Source organism: Carcharodon carcharias, chromosome 19 (assembly GCF_017639515.1).
Source record: "Carcharodon carcharias isolate sCarCar2 chromosome 19, sCarCar2.pri, whole genome shotgun sequence".
In the NCBI taxonomy this organism is placed as follows: Eukaryota; Metazoa; Chordata; class Chondrichthyes; order Lamniformes; family Lamnidae; genus Carcharodon; species Carcharodon carcharias.
This window is the reverse complement of record NC_054485.1, coordinates 17,861,686-17,885,914: the sequence shown is the minus strand read 5'-3', so window position 1 is coordinate 17,885,914 and position 24,229 is coordinate 17,861,686. Positions and strand designations below refer to the sequence as shown.

The 24,229-nt window shown below is 40.2% G+C and overlaps 1 protein-coding gene across 1 annotated transcript; it reads left to right on the top strand.

The window, feature by feature from the left end:
• Positions 1-1,755: 1,755 nt before the first annotated feature.
• pdia6 (protein disulfide isomerase family A, member 6) lies at positions 1,756-23,207 on the top strand. Its single transcript, XM_041212233.1, has 13 exons — positions 1,756-2,162; positions 3,917-4,055; positions 6,174-6,231; positions 6,939-7,065; positions 7,830-7,936; positions 8,407-8,537; positions 16,883-16,997; positions 17,522-17,665; positions 18,575-18,659; positions 19,004-19,076; positions 19,783-19,941; positions 20,531-20,627; positions 21,453-23,207. The coding sequence occupies exons 1-13, from the start codon at positions 2,120-2,122 to the stop codon at positions 21,519-21,521; spliced, it is 1,347 nt and encodes a 448-aa protein (XP_041068167.1). The 5' UTR covers positions 1,756-2,119; the 3' UTR covers positions 21,522-23,207.
• Positions 23,208-24,229: the final 1,022 nt, after the last annotated feature.

Sequence of the window (24,229 nt, the reverse complement as noted above, 5' to 3'; positions counted from 1 at the left end):
CAGTTCAGTAAAGCACTGTGTGCAATGTCAGCAGCTGCAAAAGCTGCCAGTGACAGACCCATTACACCCATGGGAGTGGCCAGGTAGGCCCTGGGTGCGATTACACATTAACTACTTTGGACCTTTCCTGAGGACAATGTTTCTGTTCATTGCCGATGCCCAAAATGGTTGGACATATATGAGGTGAAGTCACCAATGTCGGGCCCTACAGTTGAGAAACTACATCAGAGTTTTGCTATTCGCAGACTACCAAAAGTGGGGGAGTCCAAAACCAGAATTTATAAATATAAGAAAAACAAATACTTTTGCTGGAAATCTTAGCAAGAACTCTAGAGGTCACACACTGATGTCATACTACTGTTGTCATGAAACTTGAGAAACAGCAGTCATCTTTCAATGAGGCACTTTACAACCTTTTAGACTCAACAACTTCAGATCATATACACTGCTCCCATTCTCCAGACAGCAGGTGATGCTAATGATTCTACTGTTGCCATTTACTGCTCCTCTAGACCCATTAGAAAGCAAAATACTGCAGATGCTGAAAATCTGAAACAGAAAATACTAGAAATACTCAGCAGATCTGGCAGCATCAGTGGAGAGAGAAACAAGAGTTAATGTTTCAGGTTCGCTTCCTCTTTTGTTTATGACAGACTATTTGGTCATCATCGCATTGTTGTTTGTGGGAGCTTGCTATGCACAGATTGGCTTATTGTGCTTCCTACTTTACAACAGCGACTACACTTCATTTGGCTTTAATGTGCTGTGGGATATTATGTGGCTTTGAAAGGCGCTACACAAATACCAGTCTGTTTTCTTTCAATATTTGCCTCATTACCACCCAATTTTGCTTTGCATCATCATCCTTTTTGTGATTTAATTTCTCCTGCCTTCCACCTCATCCCAAATCTTTCATTTTGTTCTTTCTTCTACTCTGCCCCTTTCCCACTTTTGTACTTGTTTAAAAAACAGTTGCATGTTTTCCAGTTCTGAAAAGAGGTCATTAATCTGAAAGCTTAACTCAGTTCTCCCACCGCCTGACCTGCTGAATATTTCCAGCATGTTTTGTTTAGGTCACAAGTATAAGATAGTCACAAGCAAATCCAACAAGAAGAATGGAAAGAATGTGGAACTGGCTACTGCAAGGAGTAGTTGAGGAGGAATAACTACAACTTATATACATACACGCACATAAGCACCTTTAACACAATAAAACTTTCCAAGGCACTTCACAGGAGTCTTATAACAGAGCCACATAAGGTGATATTAGGCCAGATGACCATAAGCTTGGTCAGAGAGGTATGTTTTAAGTTAATGTCTTAAAGGAGTAAAGTGAGGTACAGGAGTATAGGAAGGGTATTCCAGAGTGTGGGGCCTAGGCAACTGAAGGCACAGCCACCAAAGATGCAGCAATTAAAATTGGGGATGCCCAATGGGGCAGAATTAGAGGAGCACAGATATCCAGGATGGTTGTGGGCTGGAGATTACAGAGATAGGGAGGGATTCGAAAACAAGGATGGGAATCTTAAAATCAAGATATTGCTTGCCTGGCACCCAATGTCAGTGAGCACTGCAGCGGTAGATACCTATTTCTATGTTTCTCTCTATCTCCATATACCTACTTCTTGCTACCCCTCTGTCTCTCCCCTGCACTGCTCCCGCTTTACCGGCGGCGCCGCTGCTGCTGACACGTGTCCGTCTCCTGATTGGTCAGGTCTGTTGAAGCCGCGTTGAGGTCACAAAGAGGCAGTAGCCAATGAGCAGCGGCCACGGCAGGAGCGAGACCGAGAGCCCTGGAATGAGCTTGAGTGACCGCCCGCGAGCGTTGTTGTGCTGAGTCTGAGTGACCGACTGGCTGCTCGCTAGAGACTAACCGAAAACCCTGCACTGAGTCTGAGTGACCGCCCGCCAGTGACTGACCGAGAGCGTTGGACTGAGTCTGAGTGACCGACCGAGAGCATTGGACTGAGTCTGAGTGACCGACCGACTGCGAGCGCTGGACTTGAGTCTTGAGTTACCGCCAGTGAGTGACTGGCCACCAGCGCTCGGCTATTAAACCAGGGCCCAGCTCCAGACCCGCGGCCTCACTTGTCCAGCCAGGTGAACCTCAGCGCTTAGTATGAAGCTCAGGAGCAGGGAGACGGGGCTGCTTCGTGTGTTCGGTGAGTTGTCTTCCACTCTTTCTGTCGCCTGAACCAGCGAGTGGTCCTCTGCGTTGTAAAGTGTCCCATTCCGGTATAACAGGGCCACTGATTCCCCTCCGCTCTAGGAGGTTGAATCCGCATTGTTTCTTCTCTAATCTTGGGGTGGCCCCCTTTCATGATCCTACTGATCTGAAGTTACCCACTAAAGTCTTACCTTTGGCAGGTCATTCCAATTATTCTAGAAAATCCTAGTGAGATCTTTTACCAAGATGAATGCAACATATAAAAGTTGAAGCATGAAGGATATATACTGCACTAAAACTTTTCTGAAATGTTCTTTTGTTTATCCACTTTTCCCAATGCTTGATTTACTTGTGTGCCTGTTTCCACATTGGTGTAGTTTATAAAATATGGGTATACTTGAAGGAGATGAAAATTTGCAACTCTGTTCTGCGGGCACTCGTGTGTTCTTTTTGCCTGTGATTTTATTGTAGCTTCCAACTTAGGGTCAGCTAGCACAACATGACTGTGAATCCAAATTGTGCTGAAAAGAGTGCTCTGTGGTAAGTCATAAACATGTGCAGTGTTTTGCTCCTGATTGGTAGTTTAAATATATTCAGATTGGGGCATCTGCACTCATACCTTTTAAATAAAACATAAATTGCATTTGAGGAGGGCAATCTAAGTTGTATTCTGTGATGTGAAGTCCAAATGGCCTTTCTTGAATCCCTCCCTGTTGTACTCACATCTTATTTGTGTAAAGTCATGTTTTTGTTACTGCAAATTGGCATTACTACAAAGCAGTTTCTTAGGATTAGGATGACTGCATCTTGTGAATCTTGCTTCAAAACAGATTGAACCTTTATATAGAAGACATTACAGGCATATTTATATCTCCAGAAGAAAGCTGAGATTGTGATAACTTATGTGAAGCTATCACTGTTTTGGGGATGTATGCAAGATGTTGATCTTGTTGGCTATTATCACTAGGCATGTTTTAACATCCTGATAAAACAAGAAATCAAAAACGCATTTCTAGTATATTGCTTAGATTTTTTTTATTTAATCAGGATTACCTTCGATGGGGAAATCATTCTTCAATCTCAATTGTCACCAAAATTTTTCAGTTTGCTCAGAATTGGTCAAGCTTTCTAACAATAGTTTATATTGCATATTTCCTCATGAGTTGAGGCCTAATTGGACTGGGGAATGAGGATATTTTCCTGTTATGGAAGGAAAAGTCACAACAGACAGCATATGGGATCCATTAAACTATCTGTATAATTTTGCCATATGCTTCTAATGTCTAATAAGTTTAAATGTTATATAATCCTGTAGTGAGTTTACACTGAACAGTGGAATCCTAATTGATACTTATTGGTCTGTCAATGAGTTCTAATCATCTGAATTGACAATATCCAGAGAGACTTACATAATTTAAAGTGTACATTATTACTGCTTATAGGTGTTGATTTTGAGTTACACAACCTTAGGGGTACACACACCTGGATAATGATGTTCACACATGGGGATTTGATACAATTTTTGAACAATAAATTTTAAACTGCCTAAACAACTCGATTGCAGTGTTGTGTTTAAGATGTGTGTGTTTCATAGGAGTTAGTTAAACTGAATTATGCAAGGATTGAACATTTGTGCATAAATTGTTTCAAAATAGCTGGCTGTGCTGTTTTTCTTAAGTTTTGTTTGTGTGTATTTTGGTCCACCTACATTTGCAGAATCTAATACTGAAGCCTTGTTTTGCTTTGCAGGTATCTTCGGGCCTTTGCTGGTCACTGTCAATGCTCTCTATTCAGCAAGTGATGATGTTGTGGAACTGACCCAAAGTAACTTCAACACACAAGTTATTCAAAGTGATGAACTCTGGATGGTGGAGTTCTATGCACCATGGTAAGTCAGGAGAACATAAATTTAACAATTGGGATGTGCTGCACCTTGTTTATTGTAGACAGGGCACAAAAATGAATGGGCTACGTCATGGTGAGGTGTACATGATACTACTGAGGCCTATCACTTTACAGTTAGATAATATTCCACCTGCATGTTTAGATTTTACTTTGATCTATAATCTATTTAACATTGTCAAGCTTATATGAACGTGTAAAAAAAAAAAAGTGCATCTTGGCTTAAGTCCAATTTTCCTGCTGCACTGAACACACAAGTTCTGCCACTAAGTGAAATAAACCACCTGGTACAGAATCCACAATATGCATGTTGGTTTTAAAAATGATTACAAATTTTGAAGAAATATTTGGTTGCATCATTGCCACATGTGTACAAAACAATTGGCATTCACAATCGATCAGCCAGTTATGAATAACTTTAATCATGAGTTATCTTTAATCATGCATTATAAAATGGCTAAGTCTTGTGTTCAGGAGTGCTTTTTTTACACCTGATATTGAACCACAGACTTGTTGATGCTGAGTCTATATATTTCTAAAAAATATATACTTTCGTGTTTCAGGTGAGAGCATTGTCAGAATTTGACCCCAGAGTGGAAGAAAGTTGCCTTTATTCTAGTTATGACTATAGCCAACCATTTTAAAATGAGCCCTACAAATGGCACACTAAATTTTTAAAAATAGATTATATACATGTAGAGCTCCAAATTTGTTTTGTGCAGACCAAGCAGAAAGTGATTATCCAGGTTTAAAGTAATCCCAAAAATACATCAAATGCTGAAACAGCCATTATATTTCAACTTTTGATTGAGAAATATAAGGATGTGGAGAGAACCAACATGTAAAAGTTGCATCTGAAAATTTTAGTAAGTAAGATCTAGAAGTCAATTTATATGGAACCCAGCTAAGTGTGTCAACCAGTTAACTTGCTTCCCCTGAGCAAGGTACAGATTTCTTTATTTCTTCTCTCCCATCTCACAGTAGCTCACTGAGTAAGTGCAAGATTGTCTTGCGGGACAAGGAAGTGCCTAGCTTTGTGGTCTATAACAAATTAGCCGATCTCAGTTGGGATACGGTAGGAGCTAAATTTTCAATAAACTTTCCTTGAATGTTTGCAGGAAAGAGTAGAATCAGGGTGAACAGATAGATAGATCGTATGGGCATGAAGTTTGCTTCATGTGCATGGTATTGTTCAGAGGACCTGAAAAACTGATGATGCTACCTGTAGAACCATGCCTCCATTATATGCTGCTCCCTTTGGAGAGGAAAGGGAGAATATCAAAAATGTAATCTGGGGGAAGAAGAGCTTCCAAATGAATGCACTTTGCAATGTTTACTTAAAGGTAGTATAGAGGAACTTATTCAGGAAACAAGATTTTCAGCATTATTTTAAAACTGATTAAATCATGACAAATACTGAGCAAAGGTTGCCTGCATTGAGTATAAACTGGCCCTAAGATAGTAAGTCTTTTGTAAAAATCTGTAGCGATATGGCTTGTGTATTGAATTCTTTGGTGATCATTACTTCGAGGAGGTGCCAATATGCTCTAGACAAATGCCAAACTTATTTAATCATTACCAGGGTGATCTGCACTTCTTGATTCAGCCATAGCCTCCTACATTTAGAAGACCAAAGCATTATCTTGCGCCTATACCTCAAGTATCCTACCCATGCCACCAACACCATCACTTTCCCTGGCCACTACATCGAGCTAAAGCAAACCTCCTCATTCTGTTCAATATTGAACTAAGACCGTCTACTTCCATCATTGTTACATAACCACCTCCTCCTACTTTAGCCCATGGGTCTCTACAACTCTTGTATCTGCCTTTGTTGCCCTGAAACTTGATTATTTCAATGCTGTCCTGAGCATCCTTCACCCCTAATTTCAGCTTATCTTAAACTCTGTTCATATCCTATCCCTCTTGCAAGTCCTGTTTGCTTGTACACTCCCATTATTGGCATCTCTGCTTGTCAGATCTTGCATTCGGATCATGGGTTCAGGAGCACTTTTTTTGAACCTGTTATTGAGTTATGGACTTCTCACATGCTGAGTCTATATAAATATATAAAGCATTTATATTTTTTTAAATCCTGTTTCAGGTGTGGGCATTGTCAGAATTTGGCCCCAGAGTGGAAAAAAGCTGCATCTGCCTTGAAGGTTGTATTTTTAATTAAGTGTGATTTAACTAACTTTTAGGTTACAATACAAAGTATTTCTTTCCACTTGAGTTTTCCTGTTTAAAGACTTAAGTTTTTGGAAATTAGTAACACTTCTGGTTTTAATTTTGAATACCTCTTGGTATGTAGGTTTTTTTACAGGCACATTTATTGACTATTTGTGTTGTATTATAATAAAGTGTAAAAGGGCCTGACTGCTGATTTTAAACATTTTTAAAAACTTCTTTGCCATCCCAGCTATTGCCTTAGTGCAGCATACACTTGTCTGTTTTTAGCTGAGGCATGGTGTATGACGCTACAAATACCGATTTACGATGTGTATAAATGCTCTGCAATTTAGTTTCCTCTATTCTGTTTTCTTCAATCCCTTTGATCAGTGGGCCAACATATGAACTCACTGTTCCGGGAACTGTTTTATGCCATTCTGTAATGGCCTGAGAGTCTTGCCTTTTGTTGATACTGATTAAACTTTCTAATTCATGGTTTAAAGTTATTTGAGTGCGTTTGTTCTGATCAACAAACAAATTAAGTATGTTATGCTAAAGATGTATTTCTTGGTGTAGGATGTGGTGTACAATGTACAAGAAATTGCTTTCTTCACCATCATTTGGGTCTTCATTGAATTTGGAGACGGGTCAAGGGTGAAATTGGGATTCCGCTTTATAACTTTTTGTTGTAATGTTGCAGGGAATAGTAAAAGTTGGGGCAGTGGATGCAGACAAACATCAGTCTCTTGGTGGACAGTATGGCATTCAGGGATTCCCAACTATCAAGCTATTTGGATTAAATAAGAACAAACCGGATGATTATAATGGTAAGGAATGGCATAGAGATACTTGGACTCCAAAGGTTAAATTACAAGGAGAGATTATACAAACTCTGATTTATTCCCTGCAATTTAAAGGGGTAATTTGATATTAAGGGGAACAAATCGACTAGGTAGAGTGAAATTATTTCTGCTGGTCAGGAGTCTAAGGCTAGGGGGGCGCATAGTCTTACCTTTTTATAGGAGTGGAATTAGAAAACAGGAAAATAGAATTAGGTCACAGATCAGCCATAATTTCATTGAATGGCTGAACTGTTTCACAGGGCTAAATGGCCTGCTCAATGGAGAGCTCTATTGAACTGTGCTCAGGCAAATGGTTTATTTAAAATTTGCCTAGAGTTGATAGGATATGTACTTTTAGCCTAATTGTATATGTATAAGTAATCAATGGTTCTGACCTAAGTAAAAAGCTTTCTGCTGCTATTAAAATTCTTCAAATATTAGGAAAACTAAATGTATGTTGTTCTATGGAACAGCCAATTTCATCTTAAAACTGCTGTAACTGCAGGACTAAATTTAGGGGGGAAAGCTTAAAACTTGGGCCCTTTTTTTTGATGAGGCACATTACATTACCAGCTTGTGTTCATGCACTTTATTTTTAATTTAATGAGTCAAATTGTGATATTTTCTTTAAGAATTTTGATTGGGGAAAATTGGCTGCAAATTAATTTTGTGCTGTTGTAAAGTTGTGAACTGAAATTTCAAATCCAAGAAAAACATTTTCAATCAGTGCTAATTGTCATTACATGCAGGTGCCAGATCAGCTCAAGGAATCACAGATGCAGCCCTTAACTCTTTAAGGTCAATCATCCGGGATAGACTTGGAGGCAAGGGTGGCTCAAGTTCTTCTGGCAAAAAGGTAAAATTGCTAGATGGATACTAGATATTAAAAGAAGCAATTGAAACCTACTAGGCCTGTATGCCATGTTTGCAATCTATTTTAATACTCGCAGGTTTGCACATTTTTTGCTACAATATTGATATGTGAAATATTAAAGTTTGGCAGCTTTGCATGTTAATGGAAACTGCTCAGAAGTATCCTGATTTGAGTAAACCTAAAACTACAAAAAATTGGTCCACTAATAGTTGCTTGCTGAAAATGATATGCCTGCTATCAAGTTTTTTTTTGTTGTATTGGTGCAGTTCAAATTTCACAGAACATGAGGTTAGAAAGATGTTTATTCAGGCGTCTGCTTATCTATAGTTGACTAACTTGAACTCTTACTTTGTTACAAAGACATTCACTGTAGGTTGGTGGGTGAAGAAAAGAGAAACACAATTATCAGGCTCTTGCATTCTTTAGTTTTAACTGTTGTCCTCTGATTACAGAGCAGTGGCAGTGGATCAGGTAAAAAAGATGTGATTGATTTGACTGATGATACCTTTGACGAAAACGTGATTGGCAGCAGTGACATTTGGATGGTGGAGTTCTATGCGCCATGGTGCGGGCACTGTAAGAGGTACCTAATTATTTTCTCGAAATATATTGGGGAGGAATGTGCTATTGATATACTGATAGGTGTGAATACATAGAAAATAGGAGCAGGCCCTTTGAGCCTGCTTCGCCATTCATTATGATCATGGCTGATCATTCAACCCAATAGCCTGCTCCCGCTTTCTCCCCATATCCTCTGATCTCTTTCGCTCCAAGAGCTATATCTAACTCCTTCTTGAAAAGATACAATGTTTTGGCCTCAACCAATTTCTGTGGTAGCGAATTCCACAGGCTCACCATTCTCTGTTCGAAGAAATTTCTCCTCATCTCAGTCCTAAATGGTCTACCCTTATCCTCAGACTGTGACCCCCTGGTTCTGGACTCCTCCACCATCGGGAACATCCTTCCTGCATCCACTCTAGTCCTGTTAGAATTTTATAGATTTCTATGAGATCCCATCCCTCATTCTTCTGAACTCCAGCGAATATAATCCTAATCGACTCAATCTCTCCTCGTGTGTCAGTCCTGCCATCCCAGGAATCAGTCTGGTAAACCTTCACTGTACTCCCTCTATAGCAAGAATATCCTTCCACTTGGTGAGACCACTTGGTGGTCTCACCAAGGCCCTGTATAATTGCAGCACGACATCCCTGCTCCTGCATTCGAATCCTCTCACAATGAAGGCCAAATACCATTTGCCTTCTTTACCTGCTGCACCTGCATGCTTACCTTTAGCGATTGGTATATGAGGACACCCAGGTCTTATTGCACGTTCCCCTCTCTCAATTTTATAACCATTCAGATAATCTGCCTTCCTGTTTTGGCTACCAAAATGGATAACCTCACATTTATCCACATTATACTGCATTTGCCATGCATTTGCCCACTCAGCTTGTCCAAATCACACTGAAGCATCCCTGCATCCTCCTCACAGCTCACCCTCCCACCCAGCTTTGTGTCATCTGCAAATTTGGAGATATTACATTAGCTCCCACATATAAATATACATTGTGAATAGCTGGGGTCCCAGCACTGATCCCTGCGGTACCCCACTAGTCACTACCTGCCATTTGGAAAAAGACCCGTTTATTCCTACTCTGTTTCCTATCTGCCAACCTGTTTTCTATCCATTTCCGTACACTACCCCCAAGCCCACGCGCTTTAATTTTACATGCCAATCTCTTCTGTGGGACTTTGCCGAAAGCCTTCTGAAAGTCCAAGTAAATCACATCCACTGGCTCCCCCTCATCAACCCTACTAGTTACATCCTCGAAAAATTCCAGTAGATTTGTCAAGCATGATTTCCCTTTCATAAATCCATGCTGACTCTGTCCGATTCTGCCACTGTTTTTCAAGTGCTCAGCTATTAAATCTTCTATAATGGACTCTAGAATTTTCCCCACTACCGACGCCAGGCTGACTGGTCTATAATTCCCTGTTTTCTCTCTACCTCACTTGTTAAATAGTGGGGTTATGTTAGCTACCCTCCATCTGTAGGAAGTGTTCCATCTCAAAAGATGACCACCATTGCATCCACTATTTCTAGGGCCGCTTCCTTAAGTACTCTGGGATGTAGATTATAAGGCCCTGGGGACTTATCGGCCTCCAATCCCATCAATTTCCCTAACACCATTTCCATACTAATACTGATTTCTTTCAGCTCCTCCCTGTCACTAAACCCTGTGTTCCCCAACATTTCTGGTATGTTATTAGTGTCCTCCTTTGTGAAAACAGAACCAAAGTATGTATTTAGTTGGTCAGCCATTTCTTTGTTCCCCATCATAAATTCCCTTGTTTCTCACTGTAAGGGAAGATCTTCACCAATCTTTTTCTCTTCACATACCTATAGAAACTTTTACAGTCAGTTTTTATGTTCCCCGCAAGCTTACACTCATACTCTATTTCCCCCATCTTAATCAATCCCTTGGTCCTTCTTTGCTGAATTCTAAACTGCTCCCAATCCTCAGGTCTGTTGTTTTTTCTGGCCAATTTGTATGCCCCTTCCTTGGATCTAATACTATCTCTAATTTCCCTTGTAAGCCATGGTTTGGCCACCTTTCCTGTTTTACTTTTGCTCCAGACAGGAATAAACAATTGTTGCAGTTCACCCATGCGCCCTTTGAATGTTTGCCATTGCCTATCCACTGTCATCCTTTAAGTAATGTTTCCCAATCCATCAAAGCCAACTCGTGCCTCATACAATCATAGTTTCCTTTATTAAGATTCAGGAGCTAGTCTCAGAATCAACTACGTCACTCTCCATCTTGCTGAAGAATTCTATCATATTATGGTTGCTTATTCCCAAGGGGCTTCACACAACTAGATTGCCAATTATTCCTTTCTCATTACACAATACCCAGTCTAGGATGGCCTGTTCTCTAGTTAGTTCCTCAACATATTGGTCCAGAAAACCATCCCGTATACATTCCAGGAATTCCTCCTCTATGGTATTATTACTAATTTGATTTGCCAATCTATATGCAGATTAAAGTCACCCATAATTACAGATGTTCCTTTATTGTATGCATCTCTAATTTCCTGTTTAATGACTTTCCCAACATTACAGTTTGGGGGTCTATATACAACTCCCACTAACATTTTTTGCTCCTTAGTGTTTCTCAGTTCTACCCATACAGGTTCCACATTGTCAGAGCTTATATCTTTCCTCACTGTTGCTTTAATTTCTTCTTTAACCAGCAATGGAAATCCACCACCTTTTCCTTTTTGTCTGTCTTTCCTAAATACTGAATACCCCTGGATGTTCAATTTCCATCCCTGGTCACCCTGCAGCCATGTCTCCGTAATCCTGACTATATCATATCTGTTTACATCTATTTGCGTGGTTAATTCATCCACTTTATTGTGAATGCTCCTCACGTTAAGGCACAAAGCCTCAAGGCTTGTCTTTTACTCGTCCCATTCCCACTACTTTTCACTGAGGCCCTGTTTGACTCTTGCCCTTGATTTCTCTGCCTATCGCTTTTCTCATTCCTCTTTCTGTCTTTTGTTCTTGTCATTGATTCCCCCTCCTCTGACTCCTTGCATAGGTTCCCATCCCCCTGCCATTTTAGTTTAAACCCTCCCCAACCACTCTAGCAAATATTCCCCCTAGGACATCAGTCCCGGTGTAACCCGTCCAGTTTGTACTGGTCCCAATGTCCCAGGAATCTGAAACCCTCCCCCTCACACTATCTCTTCAGCCATGTATTCATCCGATATATCCTGCAATTTCTACTCTGACTAGCATGTGGCACTAGTAGTAATCCTGAGATCACTACCTTTGAGGTTCTATTTTTCAACTTACTTCCTAATTCCTTATATTCTGCTTTTGAGACCTCATCCCTTTTTTTATCTATGTTGTTTGCACCAACGTGTACCACGACCACTGGCTGTTCACCATCCCCCTTCAGAATGTCCTGTAGCCGCTCTGAGACATCCTTAACCCTAGCACCAGGGAAGCAACATACCATCCTGGAGTCTAATTTGTGGCCACAGAAACGCCTATATATTCCCATTACAATTGAATCCCCTACAAATATTGCACTCCCACACTTTTTACTCCTCCCCTGTGCAGCAGAGCCAACTGTGGTGCAACGAATTTGGCTGTTGCTGCTTTCCCCTGAGAGGCCAATCCCCTCAACAGTATCCAATGTGGTATATCTGCTTTGCAGGGGAATAGCCACAGGAGATTCCTGCACTGCCTGCCTAGTCCTCTTGCTCTGCCTGGTGGTCACCCATTCCCTTCCTGCCTGTGGACTCTTAGCCTGTAGTGTGACCACCACTCTATACGTGCTATCCACGATACTCTCTGCCTCGCGGATGTTCCACTGTGTCCCCAGCCACTGCTCCAGCCCTGAAACCCGGGCTTCCAGGAGCTGCAGCTGGAGACAGTTCCCGCACACATGCTGGCCTTGAGCACTGGAAATGTTCCCGGCTTCCTACATAGAGCAGGAGGAGCACAGCATGGCTTTGAGCTCTCCTGCCATGACTTACCCCTTTAAATTAAATTAAACCTTTGGAAGATACTTAATATCAAATAATATCAGTTACTCTAGGGTCCTTCTTCCCTGCTCCTTGTTGTTACAGAATATAGCCCTTACAAACGATGAACCACAAAATAAGACCTTAAAAACTATGAGCAATAAAAGTAGTAAATACTTACCCGACCCTACTCACAGTACTCAAAAGATCATCTTCTTCACTCATTGAACTCCTTCAGTCACCCCTGTTCTCCCAGCTCCTCTCGCACGCCTCTTCAACTCTTGAACAATACTGAATGAGCAAAGCTGGAAGATCTGAAGGAATTTGCATTCATGAAGTAAACTGTTTTGTCTGATTCAGATCATTTCAAGTTGAAGATATCTTCTAGTGTACTAAAGTGGCAAGTTATGTTTTCGAGTCAGGTCTGTTCTTCAGAATGTATTTCAAAATGGCAATGGTAGACATATCGACTGGAACCACCACTTTGATGTTACTTTCTAAGCCTCATTTTTTTTCCTATGCATTGGCTCAGTTGGCAAAAGGCCTTGAGTTTGAATCCCAGTTTGTACCAGGTTAGTTTCTGTCAGTAGGGGTGCTAGAAAGGTATGATGTATAGTGGTTTCCTCACTGGACCAGTAATGCAGAGGCTTGAACTAATAATCCGGAGGGTGCAAATTTAAATCCCATTGTGATGGCTGAGGAATTTAATTTCAGTTCAATAAAATCTGTAAGTAAGGGAAAAACTAGTATTAGTAAAGGTAAAATCTCAACTGGCTCCATTATAGGGGAGGGAACTTGCCACCATTACCCAGTATGGCCTATATATGTGTCACCCCAGACCACAGTAATGTGGTTGGCTCGTAAGTTACCTCTGAAATGACTTGACTTAAGCCGCTCGGTGGTCACGTCAACTTCTCTGGGTAATTGAGATGGGCAATAGATGCTGGCCTTTCCAGATACTGAAATTCAGTGAATAAATTAAAATTAAACCCTCCAAATTCCTGCATTAGGGTTAGTTAAGATTTTCCAGACTTCATAGCTGATTGTCATCTTGTTAGAAAGCATATTTGCTTATATCTGAAGGGCAACTGGGAATAAGCAATAAATGCTGGTCTTGCCAGTGACCCTCACATCCAATGAAAAAATTTAAAGTCATACTGGTGAGGAAAGGCTTGGTTTTGATGAGTTTTATAGTTGACTAGCCTGCCAACACTTGATTTTGACACATGAGTTACTTCTTTTGTTCTGTACTGGAGGGCAACTTCTGCCAATGAAGCTGGTCTTCAGTGAGGAGTCATTGCTAGTCATGGAGTTGGAAGTGAAGGTAAAATCTACTTGGGCTTGCTTTACTGAAGAGGTTTTGTAAGTTAAATGTACACTTGCATGTAGTTTCCTGTACTAGTGAATGTAAATGGAGGTCAATTGCAGAGCCCCCTTCGGATTATTGTTTTACGTTACCCTGTACTTGTGCAGTATTATCAGATGTATCAGCCATTATCCTCACCTGGCTAATTAGGAATCTAGATGTGGCGAATTGCATTTCTGATTGGTACAGTTTAAAACTGGAGTGTTAGGCACTGTCATTGGGTGTGTGATGTCAACACACATTGCATGCCTATTCATGGTACTGCTTGATGAAATGGTAAGGCAAAAGCACTTTTTTTAGTCATTTAGACGGCACAATGCTGGACCTAATTCTGGGGGATGAAGCTGGACAGGTGGCTGAGGTGGTGGGGGAGCATTTTAGTGATAGCGACCACAACATGGTGCAATTTAAGCTTGTTATGGTCAAAGAAATAGACAAGTTGCATAAAAATGTTTTGGATTGGAGGAGAGTGGATTTTAATAAAATGAGGCAGGATCTGGCCAAGATAGACTGGGAACAGCTACTTGTGGGGAAGTCTACAGAGGAGGAGTGGGGGGTGTTCAAAAAGGAAATGGGGAGGGTACAGGCTCAACATGTTCCCTCTAGAGCGATAGGAAGGAGTAACAAGCCCAGAGAACCATGGATGACCAGGGATATTCAGGATAAGATGAGAAGGAAAAGAGAGGTTTTTTTTAGCAGGTACAAGGGAAGCAAATCAGCAGAGGCATTAGTGGGGTACAGACAGTGCAGGGTGGAGCTTAAGTAAGCTATTAGGAGAGCAAAGAGGGGATATAAGAGCTCTGGCTGGTAAACGTAGGGAAAATCAAGATATTCTATAAGTATATCAATGGGAAGAGAATAACCAGGGAAAGAGTAGGGATCAAGGGGGCAATCTATGGGTGGAGCCAGAGGACAACGGTAGAGTGTTGCATGAATATTTCACATCCGTCTTCACCTAAAAGAATGAGGATGAAGTATGGAACTCTGGGAGGGAGACTGCGAGGTTATTGAGCAAATTGATATAGGGAGTGACAAGGTGTTGGAGGTGTTGGCAGGTTTAAAAGTGGACAAATGTCCAGGTCCGGATGATTTGTGTCCCAGACTGCTGGGGGAGGCAAGGGAGGAGATTGCAAGGACTGTTACCCAAATTTTTAATTCCTCTCTGGCCGCGGGGGAGGTGCCAGCTAATGTGGTTCCGATATTTAAGAAGGGTTGTAGAGATAAACCAGGGAACTACAGGCCAGTGAGTCCCACGTCAGTGGTCGGGAAACTATTGGAGAAAATTCTGAAGGAGAGAATCTATCTCCACTAGGAGAGGTAACGTTTGATCAGGTATAGTCAGCATGGCTTTGTCAGAGGGAGGTCGTGCCTAACAAATTTGATTGAATTTTTTTGAGGAGGTGACCAGGTGTGTAGATGAGGGTAGTGTAGTTGATGTAGTTTATATGGATTTCAGCAAAGCCTTTGATAAGGTCCCACATGGGAGACTTATAAAGATGGCAAATGCAAATGGGATACAGGGTAATTTGATAAGTTGGATTCAAAATTAGCTTAGTTGTAGGAGGCAGAGGGTGATGACAGAAGGATGCTTTAGTGACTGGAAGCCAATGTCCAGTGGCATACCACAGGGATCTGTGCTGGGACCCTGATTAGTCGTCATTTATATAAACGACATAGATGACTATGTTGTGGGGAGGATTAGTAAGTTTGCGGATGAAACAAAGATTGGCCGGGGCTTAACAATGAGTTTGAGTGTCTTCGGCTACAGGAAGATATAGATAGGGTGGTCAAATGGGCAGATAAGTGGCAGATGGAATTTAACCCTGAAAAGTGTGAGGTGATACACTTTTGGAAGGAGTAAATTGACAAGGAAGTATTCAATGAATGGCATGACACTAAGAAGTTCTGAGGAAAATAGGGACCTTGGCATGTGTGTCCATAGATCTCTGAAGGTGGAGGGGCATGTTAGTGGGGTGGTGAAAAAGATATACGGGACACTTGCCTTTATCAATCGAGGCATAAATTACAGAAGTAGGGAGGTCATGATGGAGTTGTATAGACTCTTCGTGAGGCCACAGCTGGAGTACTGTGTACAGTTCTGGTCACCACATTATAGGAAGGATGTGATTGCACTGGAGGGGGTGCAGAGGAGATTCACCAGGATGTTGCCTCGGATGAAACATTTAAGTTATGAAGAGAGGTTGGATAGACTTTGGTTGTTTTCATTGGAGCAGAGAAGACTGAGGGGTGACCTTATCAAGGTGCACAAGATTGAGGGGCATGGACAGGGTGGATAGGGAGCAGCTGTTCCTCTTAGTTGAAGGGTCAGTTACGAGGATACATAAGTTCAAGGTGAGGGGCAGGAGGTTTAGGGGGGTTGTGAGGAAAAACTTTTTTACCCAGAGGGTGGTGGGGAGGTCTGGAATGTGCTGCCTGGGAGGGTGGAGGAGGCGGTTGCCTCAATCCTTTAAAAAGTACCTGGATGAGCACTTGACACATCATAACATTCAAGGCTATGGGCAAAGTGCTGGTAAATGGGATTAGGTAGGTTGGGGTCAGGTGTTTCTCACATGTTGGTGCAGACTTGATGGGCTGAAGGACCTCTTCTGCACTCTGATTCTGTAGTATTTTATTTTCTCAAACACAAAAGTACTGTTAACTTGTATTGCAAGTGGGCATAAGGTGTTCTCTACTAAGTTAGTACATGTGCTAAAATGCTTTTGTGTAACATCACCCATGGCTAGTCAGCAGCTTTTAATTGGATAGTGCTGTATTAGTGGATGAGATTTTGTTCCAGTGAGTTGACGTTGGTGTCCCTTGGGTTGGCCAGCATTCTGAATACTCTTATGTTGGCAAGACTTGGGTTTTGTGGGTAGGCAAATGCAGTGACTAATTAATAACTCCAGTCTATTGTATGTCTAATACACCATGCTATTTATTTGAATGACTACCTAGGATATGACTTCTAAGCACATAGACTATGTAACTTAATTTTTTTTAAAAACTTGATTTGTGTTGTAAAGGTTGGAACCTGAGTGGGCAGAGGCAGCCTTTGAGGTCAAAAGTCAAACTGGTGGAAAGGTGAAATTGGCAGCAGTAGATGCCACAGCTAATCAACTGATAGCTGGCCGGTACGGGGTAAGTGGACAGAAGCTTTTGGCTTTGTGGCAGCAAGTATAACATGGGCTGTAACGAGTTTTAATATTTGGGACTAATTTTTTTTTACACACAAGTGCAATGTTCTTGTTTCAGTATTGCCATACAGCTACACTGTATGATGGGTTTTACTTGTGTAACTGAGGGTGAATTTTTCTGTCAAATAAAGATGCTGCTGAAAATGTTGTTTAGTTGTTGCATATTTGATTTTAAATTGTTTGGTTTGCTAGTTGCACATACTTTAAAATGCATGATATGATTATGGTCTTTGAGGTTATATCTGTTTTATCTCTGTTAAAATGTATTGATCAGAAGTCAAAACTATTTTTTGAAGAATATTCTAAATTAGAAGTGCCATCCAATAGTTTGTTTTCAAATTGTTTTTTAAAAAAAAGCTTATAGCAATCTGATTCATGCCCCACCTTTTTGATTTTTAACCAATATATTAAACGTTTAATCTCCTAAGAACTAATGTAATGTAAAAGATGCTTTGATTCTGCCCACAGATCCGTGGATATCCCACTATCAAGATATTTCACAAAGATGAGGATGCCCCATATGATTATGAAGGTGGAAGATCAAAGAGTGATATTGTTGCTCGTGCTCTTGAGTTGTTTGCTGAAAATGCACCAGCTCCAGAACTGCATGAGGTGAGGAGCAGACTGGAAAGCCGAAGCAGCTGTTTCAAAAATCTTACTCTTGTTTCATAACCTCCACTTTGTTCCAGTATCAGTGAGATAAGAAGTTTTTTTTCATCATATGGCTCCTGAAGTCTCCACGTGTGTGAATTTCAATAATTGTATATAAGGGAAGAGTAAGGCTGAAACTAATCTTTTGCCTCAAGCAGGTTTATTCTTAAGACAGCTCAGCAAAGTGACAGACTCCCAGTTCCTTTCCCCTTGGAGTGTTACAGCTCTGCCCATTTATAGGTGATCCAATGCCCATTACCTGTTTTTACAATGCAATTGTCTTAACAATGTAGCTGCTATACAATGTAATTGCCAGTCATCAAGATGATTGTTATTGGGCCTTGACAATGTAATTGCTGACACTGTGGTGGATACTGGGTGAGTGGCTATGGGGTGATGAGGGGCCATGGGGATGATGGGGGTTACAGGGCCTGACAACTTCTAAAACAACTGGGACAAAGTCCCAGAGAACTGAGACAGGCCTTCGAATCAACCTACGTTGGTTTGGTTGGCGGAGCAAAATTGCACATTTCCGAAGATTTTTTTGATGGGGGGGGGATCCAGCAAGTTGGGAAATTTTCCGTCTCGAGCTACCCGTCTTGGTAGCCAAAATACAGCTCCTTGTCTTTCACAGCTGGTATGTACTTGGAACTGGTACAAAACTAGACCTCAGACAATGTTAAGAGACATATTAATTGTGTACAGGAGGTTTTGTATTCATTACTAATCACCTTGAACCCTTGCAAAATGAGCAAATCAAAAGTACACTCAAATTTTCAAATGGTTTCTTCGCTTGTAAATCGAGCAAGGACCAAAACAAGTGCAAATAAATTCATACCCAATAATGAGTTTTCTTTTTCTTAAAAATAGATTACTGATGAAGGGATCCTGAAGAAGACTTGTGATGACCATCAGTTATGTATCGTTGCTGTACTGCCACATATCCTGGATACAGGTGGGCTTTAACTGTTCTTACTGTTATATGAAACATATGAAAACCAAGGATAGGAAAAGATTAGTTGGTCAATGAAGCCTGTCCGTACTGTGGTATTGCAACTTGAGCACATGATGACTCCAATTTGTCCAAATCAACCAATAATGTAATCTCGTGGGAGACACAAAAAAACCTATACCCTCTATATATCTTTTCTCTCTGGTTACATCAGCCCTTTGTAGTGAATCCATGCCCATTTTTAAAAATGAGGATGTTCATCCTTTTTTTTAAATGTATGAAACTATATTGACCTCCAAAAGCATTCTACTTGACCATTTAGCTAACTTGGTTACTTCTGTTTACAGGGGCTTCTGGGAGAAATGAATATCTGGCAGTAATGAAGACTATGGCAAGCAAATACAAAAAGAAGTTCTGGGGGTAAGTATATTTATTCAAATGTTTGTCCAAATGGAAAACATGTAGCAGATGTAACATGTTTACCATGTACGAGGCACAAGTCAGGAGTATGATGGAATACTCTCCAGTAGCTCGACACCATCCAGAACAAGGCAGCCTGCTTGATTGGCACCCCATCCACCACCTTCAATATCCACTCCCTCCACCACTGACGCACAGTGGCAGCAGTCTGTATCACCTACAAAGATGCACTGTAGCAACTCACCAAGGCTCTTTTTCAACAGCACCCCCCAAATCTGCGACCTCCACCACCAAGAAGGCCAAGGACAGCAGATACGTGGAAACACCTGCAAGTTCCCCTCCAAGCCACACACCATCCTGACTTGGAATGATATTGCCATTCCTTCACTGTGGCTGAGTCTAAATCCTGGAACTTCCTAACAGCACTTTAGGTGTACCTACACCGCATGGACTGCAGTGGTTCAAGAAGGTGGCTCACCACCATCACTTCAAGGGCAATTAGTAATAAGTAATAAATGCTGATCTAGATGGTTTCACCCACATCCCATGAAAGAATCAAAAAAAAGTTTAGATTCAAATCTGTGTGAACAGCTGAGGTGAATACTTATGTATATCTATTGTATTAATAATGCTGTGTATTTACTATTATTTATTGCGTTTCATATTTGAATTCCTTTGAGTAATTGGTTTTTGTATTTCTTTTTAGTTGGCTATGGACTGAGGCAGGTGCTCAGGCAGAACTTGAAGATTCTTTGGGCATTGGTGGCTTTGGTTACCCAGCTATGGCTACAATTAATGCCAGGAAGATGAAATATGCTCTGCTGAAAGGCTCATTTAGTGAACAGGGCATCAACGAGTTTCTTAGGTAATTGTGTCTGATAACCAACCAAATTGCAATTCAGGAAGTCTCTTACTGTGTGCTTTAAATGTAATTTGCCAGACCAGGCATGGAGGCTTCAGTAAGAGAGAAGGGATTGACACCAACATGGCAAATTTCAGTCAATATTTTATATTTTACACTGTTTCCTGTGCAAACATTTTTCAGAACTGTTGTAAATTAAGCCCATCGGATTAACAAATTTCTGATCCAAACAGCAAACTGCAGCTTACTACTTCTACACAAAATTGCTGGGCCTAGCATTAATATGTTCCCCTCATTTACATATTAAACATTTTAGAAACTTGACCTTTTTTCACCTGTGATTTTTCTTAAGATTGGTGGGGCTTTTTTGTCCATTTTATAGCAACTCTGATTTCATTATTGTTTTCATTGAAGTACAAGTTCTTAGCAAAGTAGTTGTGTTTGTAGGGGCATGTATACAATATCTTGGTGTTGCAATTCTGGTCCTTGGATAGTTTAATAGTTTATCTTTTTTCTGAAATTCTTATGTTTTTACACTATTTTGATTTAAATCAAAACAACTGAGCTGCATAAACTTCCAATTTTACTGCAGAGAGCTGTCAGTTGGAAGAGGCTCGACATCGCCTGTCAAAGGAGCTGCATTCCCCAAAATTAACTTAGTAGATCCATGGGATGGCAAGGATGGTCAGGTGAGTTGATAACTCTGCAGTACGAGTACTATACAAGCTCCTTAGACAGAGAGATTTGTTTCCACAGGTTGGGGAGCTGAAAACACAGGCAGAGTCTCAGGATAAGTGGCTGATCATTAGGACTCAAATGAGAAGAAATTGCTTCACTTAAAGGGTTGTGAATCTTTGGAATTCTCTATCCCAGAGGGTTGTGGAGGCTCCATTGTTGAATACATTTAAGGCTGGGATAGACAGATTTTTGGTCTTGCAGGGAATTAGAGATATGGCGAGCGGACGGCAAAATGGAAATTGAAGCCCAAGATCAGCCATGATATTGAATGGCAGAGCAGGCACGACTGGTCATGTGGTCTACTCCACCTATTTCTTGTGTTCTTATACTGTAGAACTAGTAAAAACACATGGACATAGTGAATGAAACTAAATGGCACTTTTATTAAAGTCAAATTCGACAAAAATAGGCTCTAAGTGCTACAAAACGGTAAACTATAATACTGATTATATGAAGTACAAGTCATTCTAAAGTCAAGTTGCATACAATTAGACTTGAATTTTAATTTGAAGAAAAGATGTCAAGACAATACAGTGGATACAAATATGCATTTGCCAAACTGTAGCAATACTTCATCAGAAAGTCTTTTTCTTTATCTTTTCCAACCCCATTTCTCCGTCCCTAAACAAAAAGTATTATTGATTTTCCCTTTCCCTCTGGGCTAGTGATAAGACTTCTTCAAAGCTGAGGGAGTTGGGGTCTTTGTGAGAAAAAGGAAGAAATTAAATGTGTTAAGCAATGATCATAAATCCTAACAAGTCTTTCATCTTCCTCAGCTGCCAGCAGAAGAGGACATTGATCTAAGTGATGTGGATCTTGAGGATTATGACAAAGATGAGCTGTGAGCTGACAGTCTTCCCAATTATTGGCAGACAGTAACCTTTTGAAGTATTGAACTGGTCATCTGTCTGCATTGAGGCCTTGTGTCGTTGTTCTGGCTCATTGTATTTCTACTGTGACCTGTAAATATGTTTCACTGGGGTTTTTTCTATTTAAAGAAAAACAAAATTGAATGTTGCAGTTATGTTTGAAATTTTCCAGCTATTTTAAGTAAACTGATTTACCAGACAGGCAGCCGTTTGTCATACCAGTTCCACTGAGATAATTATTTGAACGGATTCTTAAATTTCTTTTGAGGGGGCGAGATGCAAACCTGCATAATTCATTTTGAAATCTCTACATGTATTTGAGCAATCCTTATTTCCAAAGAATGTAACCTGTTCTGCATAGGACAAGTAAAATCATGGTGATTACACTATTAAATGGGACTGATCATTTGGAGCTTTAGATAGTTGACACTTTTCTTGGGAAGGTGGATTTCGTGGAATAAGTTTGGAGATTCAAATAGCAAAAATGAGTTTTCTTGGGGAGTGGCTGGAGGGAGAGACTGGTGATTTGACCTTCACTGAAACTGTATTCCAGAGGCTCGTCTCTACTTTTAAACGCACAGCACAATGTCACATGATTGATTGATTGATTTGTTGTCTGACAAATATGCTCAATACGGTTTTGCTAAAATGCAAATAATTGTAAACATGTATAAATCAGTTATTATGGGTATATGCCACAGAATCATTTTTCTGATATTCAGCCTTGCAATTAATGATTGAGTATCATCATAATCTAGTACCATGAAATGTTTACAGTTCTGAAAAGTTTTATATGTTTAGTCTTCTGATTTTGTTGAGGTTGAAGACTTCATGATAATACATTTGTGTCTGTGTTTGTATGTTTGTAGGCTCGGTTTGTCTATATAAAGTTCTGAGTTTCGTTTTTGCAGTGGGCGGTATTAAAGAAAAAGGTTAGCATGTATCAATGTCCTACAACCTCCACCTCCATAATAGCTGTTACTACTTCTGAAAACTGTGTAGGGCACACTTGTACTTGAAACTACCATTAGAGGTCACCATTCTCTGAAAATGTGGAGTAAGTGAAACATGGAGAAACCATTTTTAGCTTTGATCTACAGTATCCTCCAAATTAGAATTGCATTTCAATTAGTTTACTGTTGTCTGTTTTTAAATGCTATGATTGATAGGAGCCTAATTTTCAGGATAACGAGGGGAACATTTAGGGTTTTAATCCAGCACCTGCAGATTTGAGTCAACTTGAACCAAGCATGGCCTTCCATTTTGTATGTCGAACTCTTCTCCCACATGTACACACAAAACAGTAACACAATGATGGGCAACCAATAGTGCTCAACAATAGAGGCATATCCTCATTTGTGCGCTAGGATGTGGTTGTTGAGAGGTGGCTCTGGAGAGAAAAGAAGCTTCCTGCAATAGGAACAGGATTCTTTTAGCTTCTGATACTTCATGTAAATATAAAAATCTTTGGGCAATTATTATAGCCACAAATACATGAGCTTTTCTAAAACATTGAACTTAACTTGATTAAGTAATTCCATTTTCTCCATATTACTAGTGTTTGCCTGTGAAAGAATTGCCGGTTTGAACCACTCCCCTTCGTAATACAGTGGTTATTTTCATGAGGCAGGACTTAAATAAAATTTCTTTTGTTCTTCAAAACAACAGTTGGTCTGTTTTTCTCCAAATACATTTCATGCTATCATTGCTCACATTAACTTGTATAATATGTCACTCTGTTACAGGTTTATTGTATCATGTAATACATCAGTAACAGTAGGATATCTCTTGACAGAAGAGAGGTGCTCAATCTCAGAATTAATAGCTGAAATTGTATGAAATTTAATGTGGATAAGTATTTGAATTATGCCTCAAATGTATATACCAAAATGAGTTTTGATACATTTTTTTATTAAGATATGAAAACATGCCTTTAACTTTGATTTTTCATTCTTAATAGCCGGTACAAGTCTAAATATTTATTTCTAGGGATTGTTTGTCATGCTAAGATTTGGAAGTGGAACTGCTCCCATTTCAGGTACCTAGTGCTAGCATAAAGCTTTCAGGAATAGCATGGATCCTTTCACTCTGCTCCAGCAAATTAGCTCCAACCCAATTACACAAAACCATTCCGTACTGCAGCATTGTGGCATTCGTTTTCTACACCCATTATCCTGTGGCACCTCAGATTGTCAATCAGTGTCAAATGTCACACAGGACTGGCCAGAAAATGGAGGAAACATTCATCCTACTAGGCTAAACTAACTTTGAACACAAGATCTAGAGTTTTTAAACCACTATTATCCAGTTTTTGAAGTAACATTTATTGCAGGCATAAAGTTATGAGAAGAAAAATTAAAATTTCTTATAGTATCTTATTTCTGTGCGCTTTACATTTTAAAGTTAAAAATTTTAAAATGCAAATATTATTTAGTAAATGTGACATTTATTCCATGAACAAAGTTCTACAATCCATTGTGAGGTATGGAATGTTTGCCAGGACAGGCGACCTCTTGCTCTTCAAATAGTGCTACAGAATCTCTTGCATCCACTGAATTTGAATGATGGCATCTTTGACACTGGCTCTTTATTAAGATATGAAAACATGCCGTTAACTTTGATTTTTCATAAAGGAAGTGTTGGTCTCATTTTATGTTCTCAAATTCTGAAGGAATTGAAATGAC

What these genes read in the sequence shown, in the direction of transcription:
- pdia6 (XM_041212233.1), top strand. Translation starts at nt 2,120, where the DNA reads ATGAAGCTCAGGAGCAGGGAGACGGGGCTGCTTCGTGTGTTCG. An exon ending in CAGCTCCAGAACTGCATGAG is followed by an intron (nt 17,666 to 18,574) that starts GTGAGGAGCAGA and finishes TCTTAAAAATAG; the next exon opens with ATTACTGATGAAGGGATCCT. An exon ending in GGCATCAACGAGTTTCTTAG is followed by an intron (nt 19,942 to 20,530) that starts GTAATTGTGTCT and finishes ATTTTACTGCAG; the next exon opens with AGAGCTGTCAGTTGGAAGAG.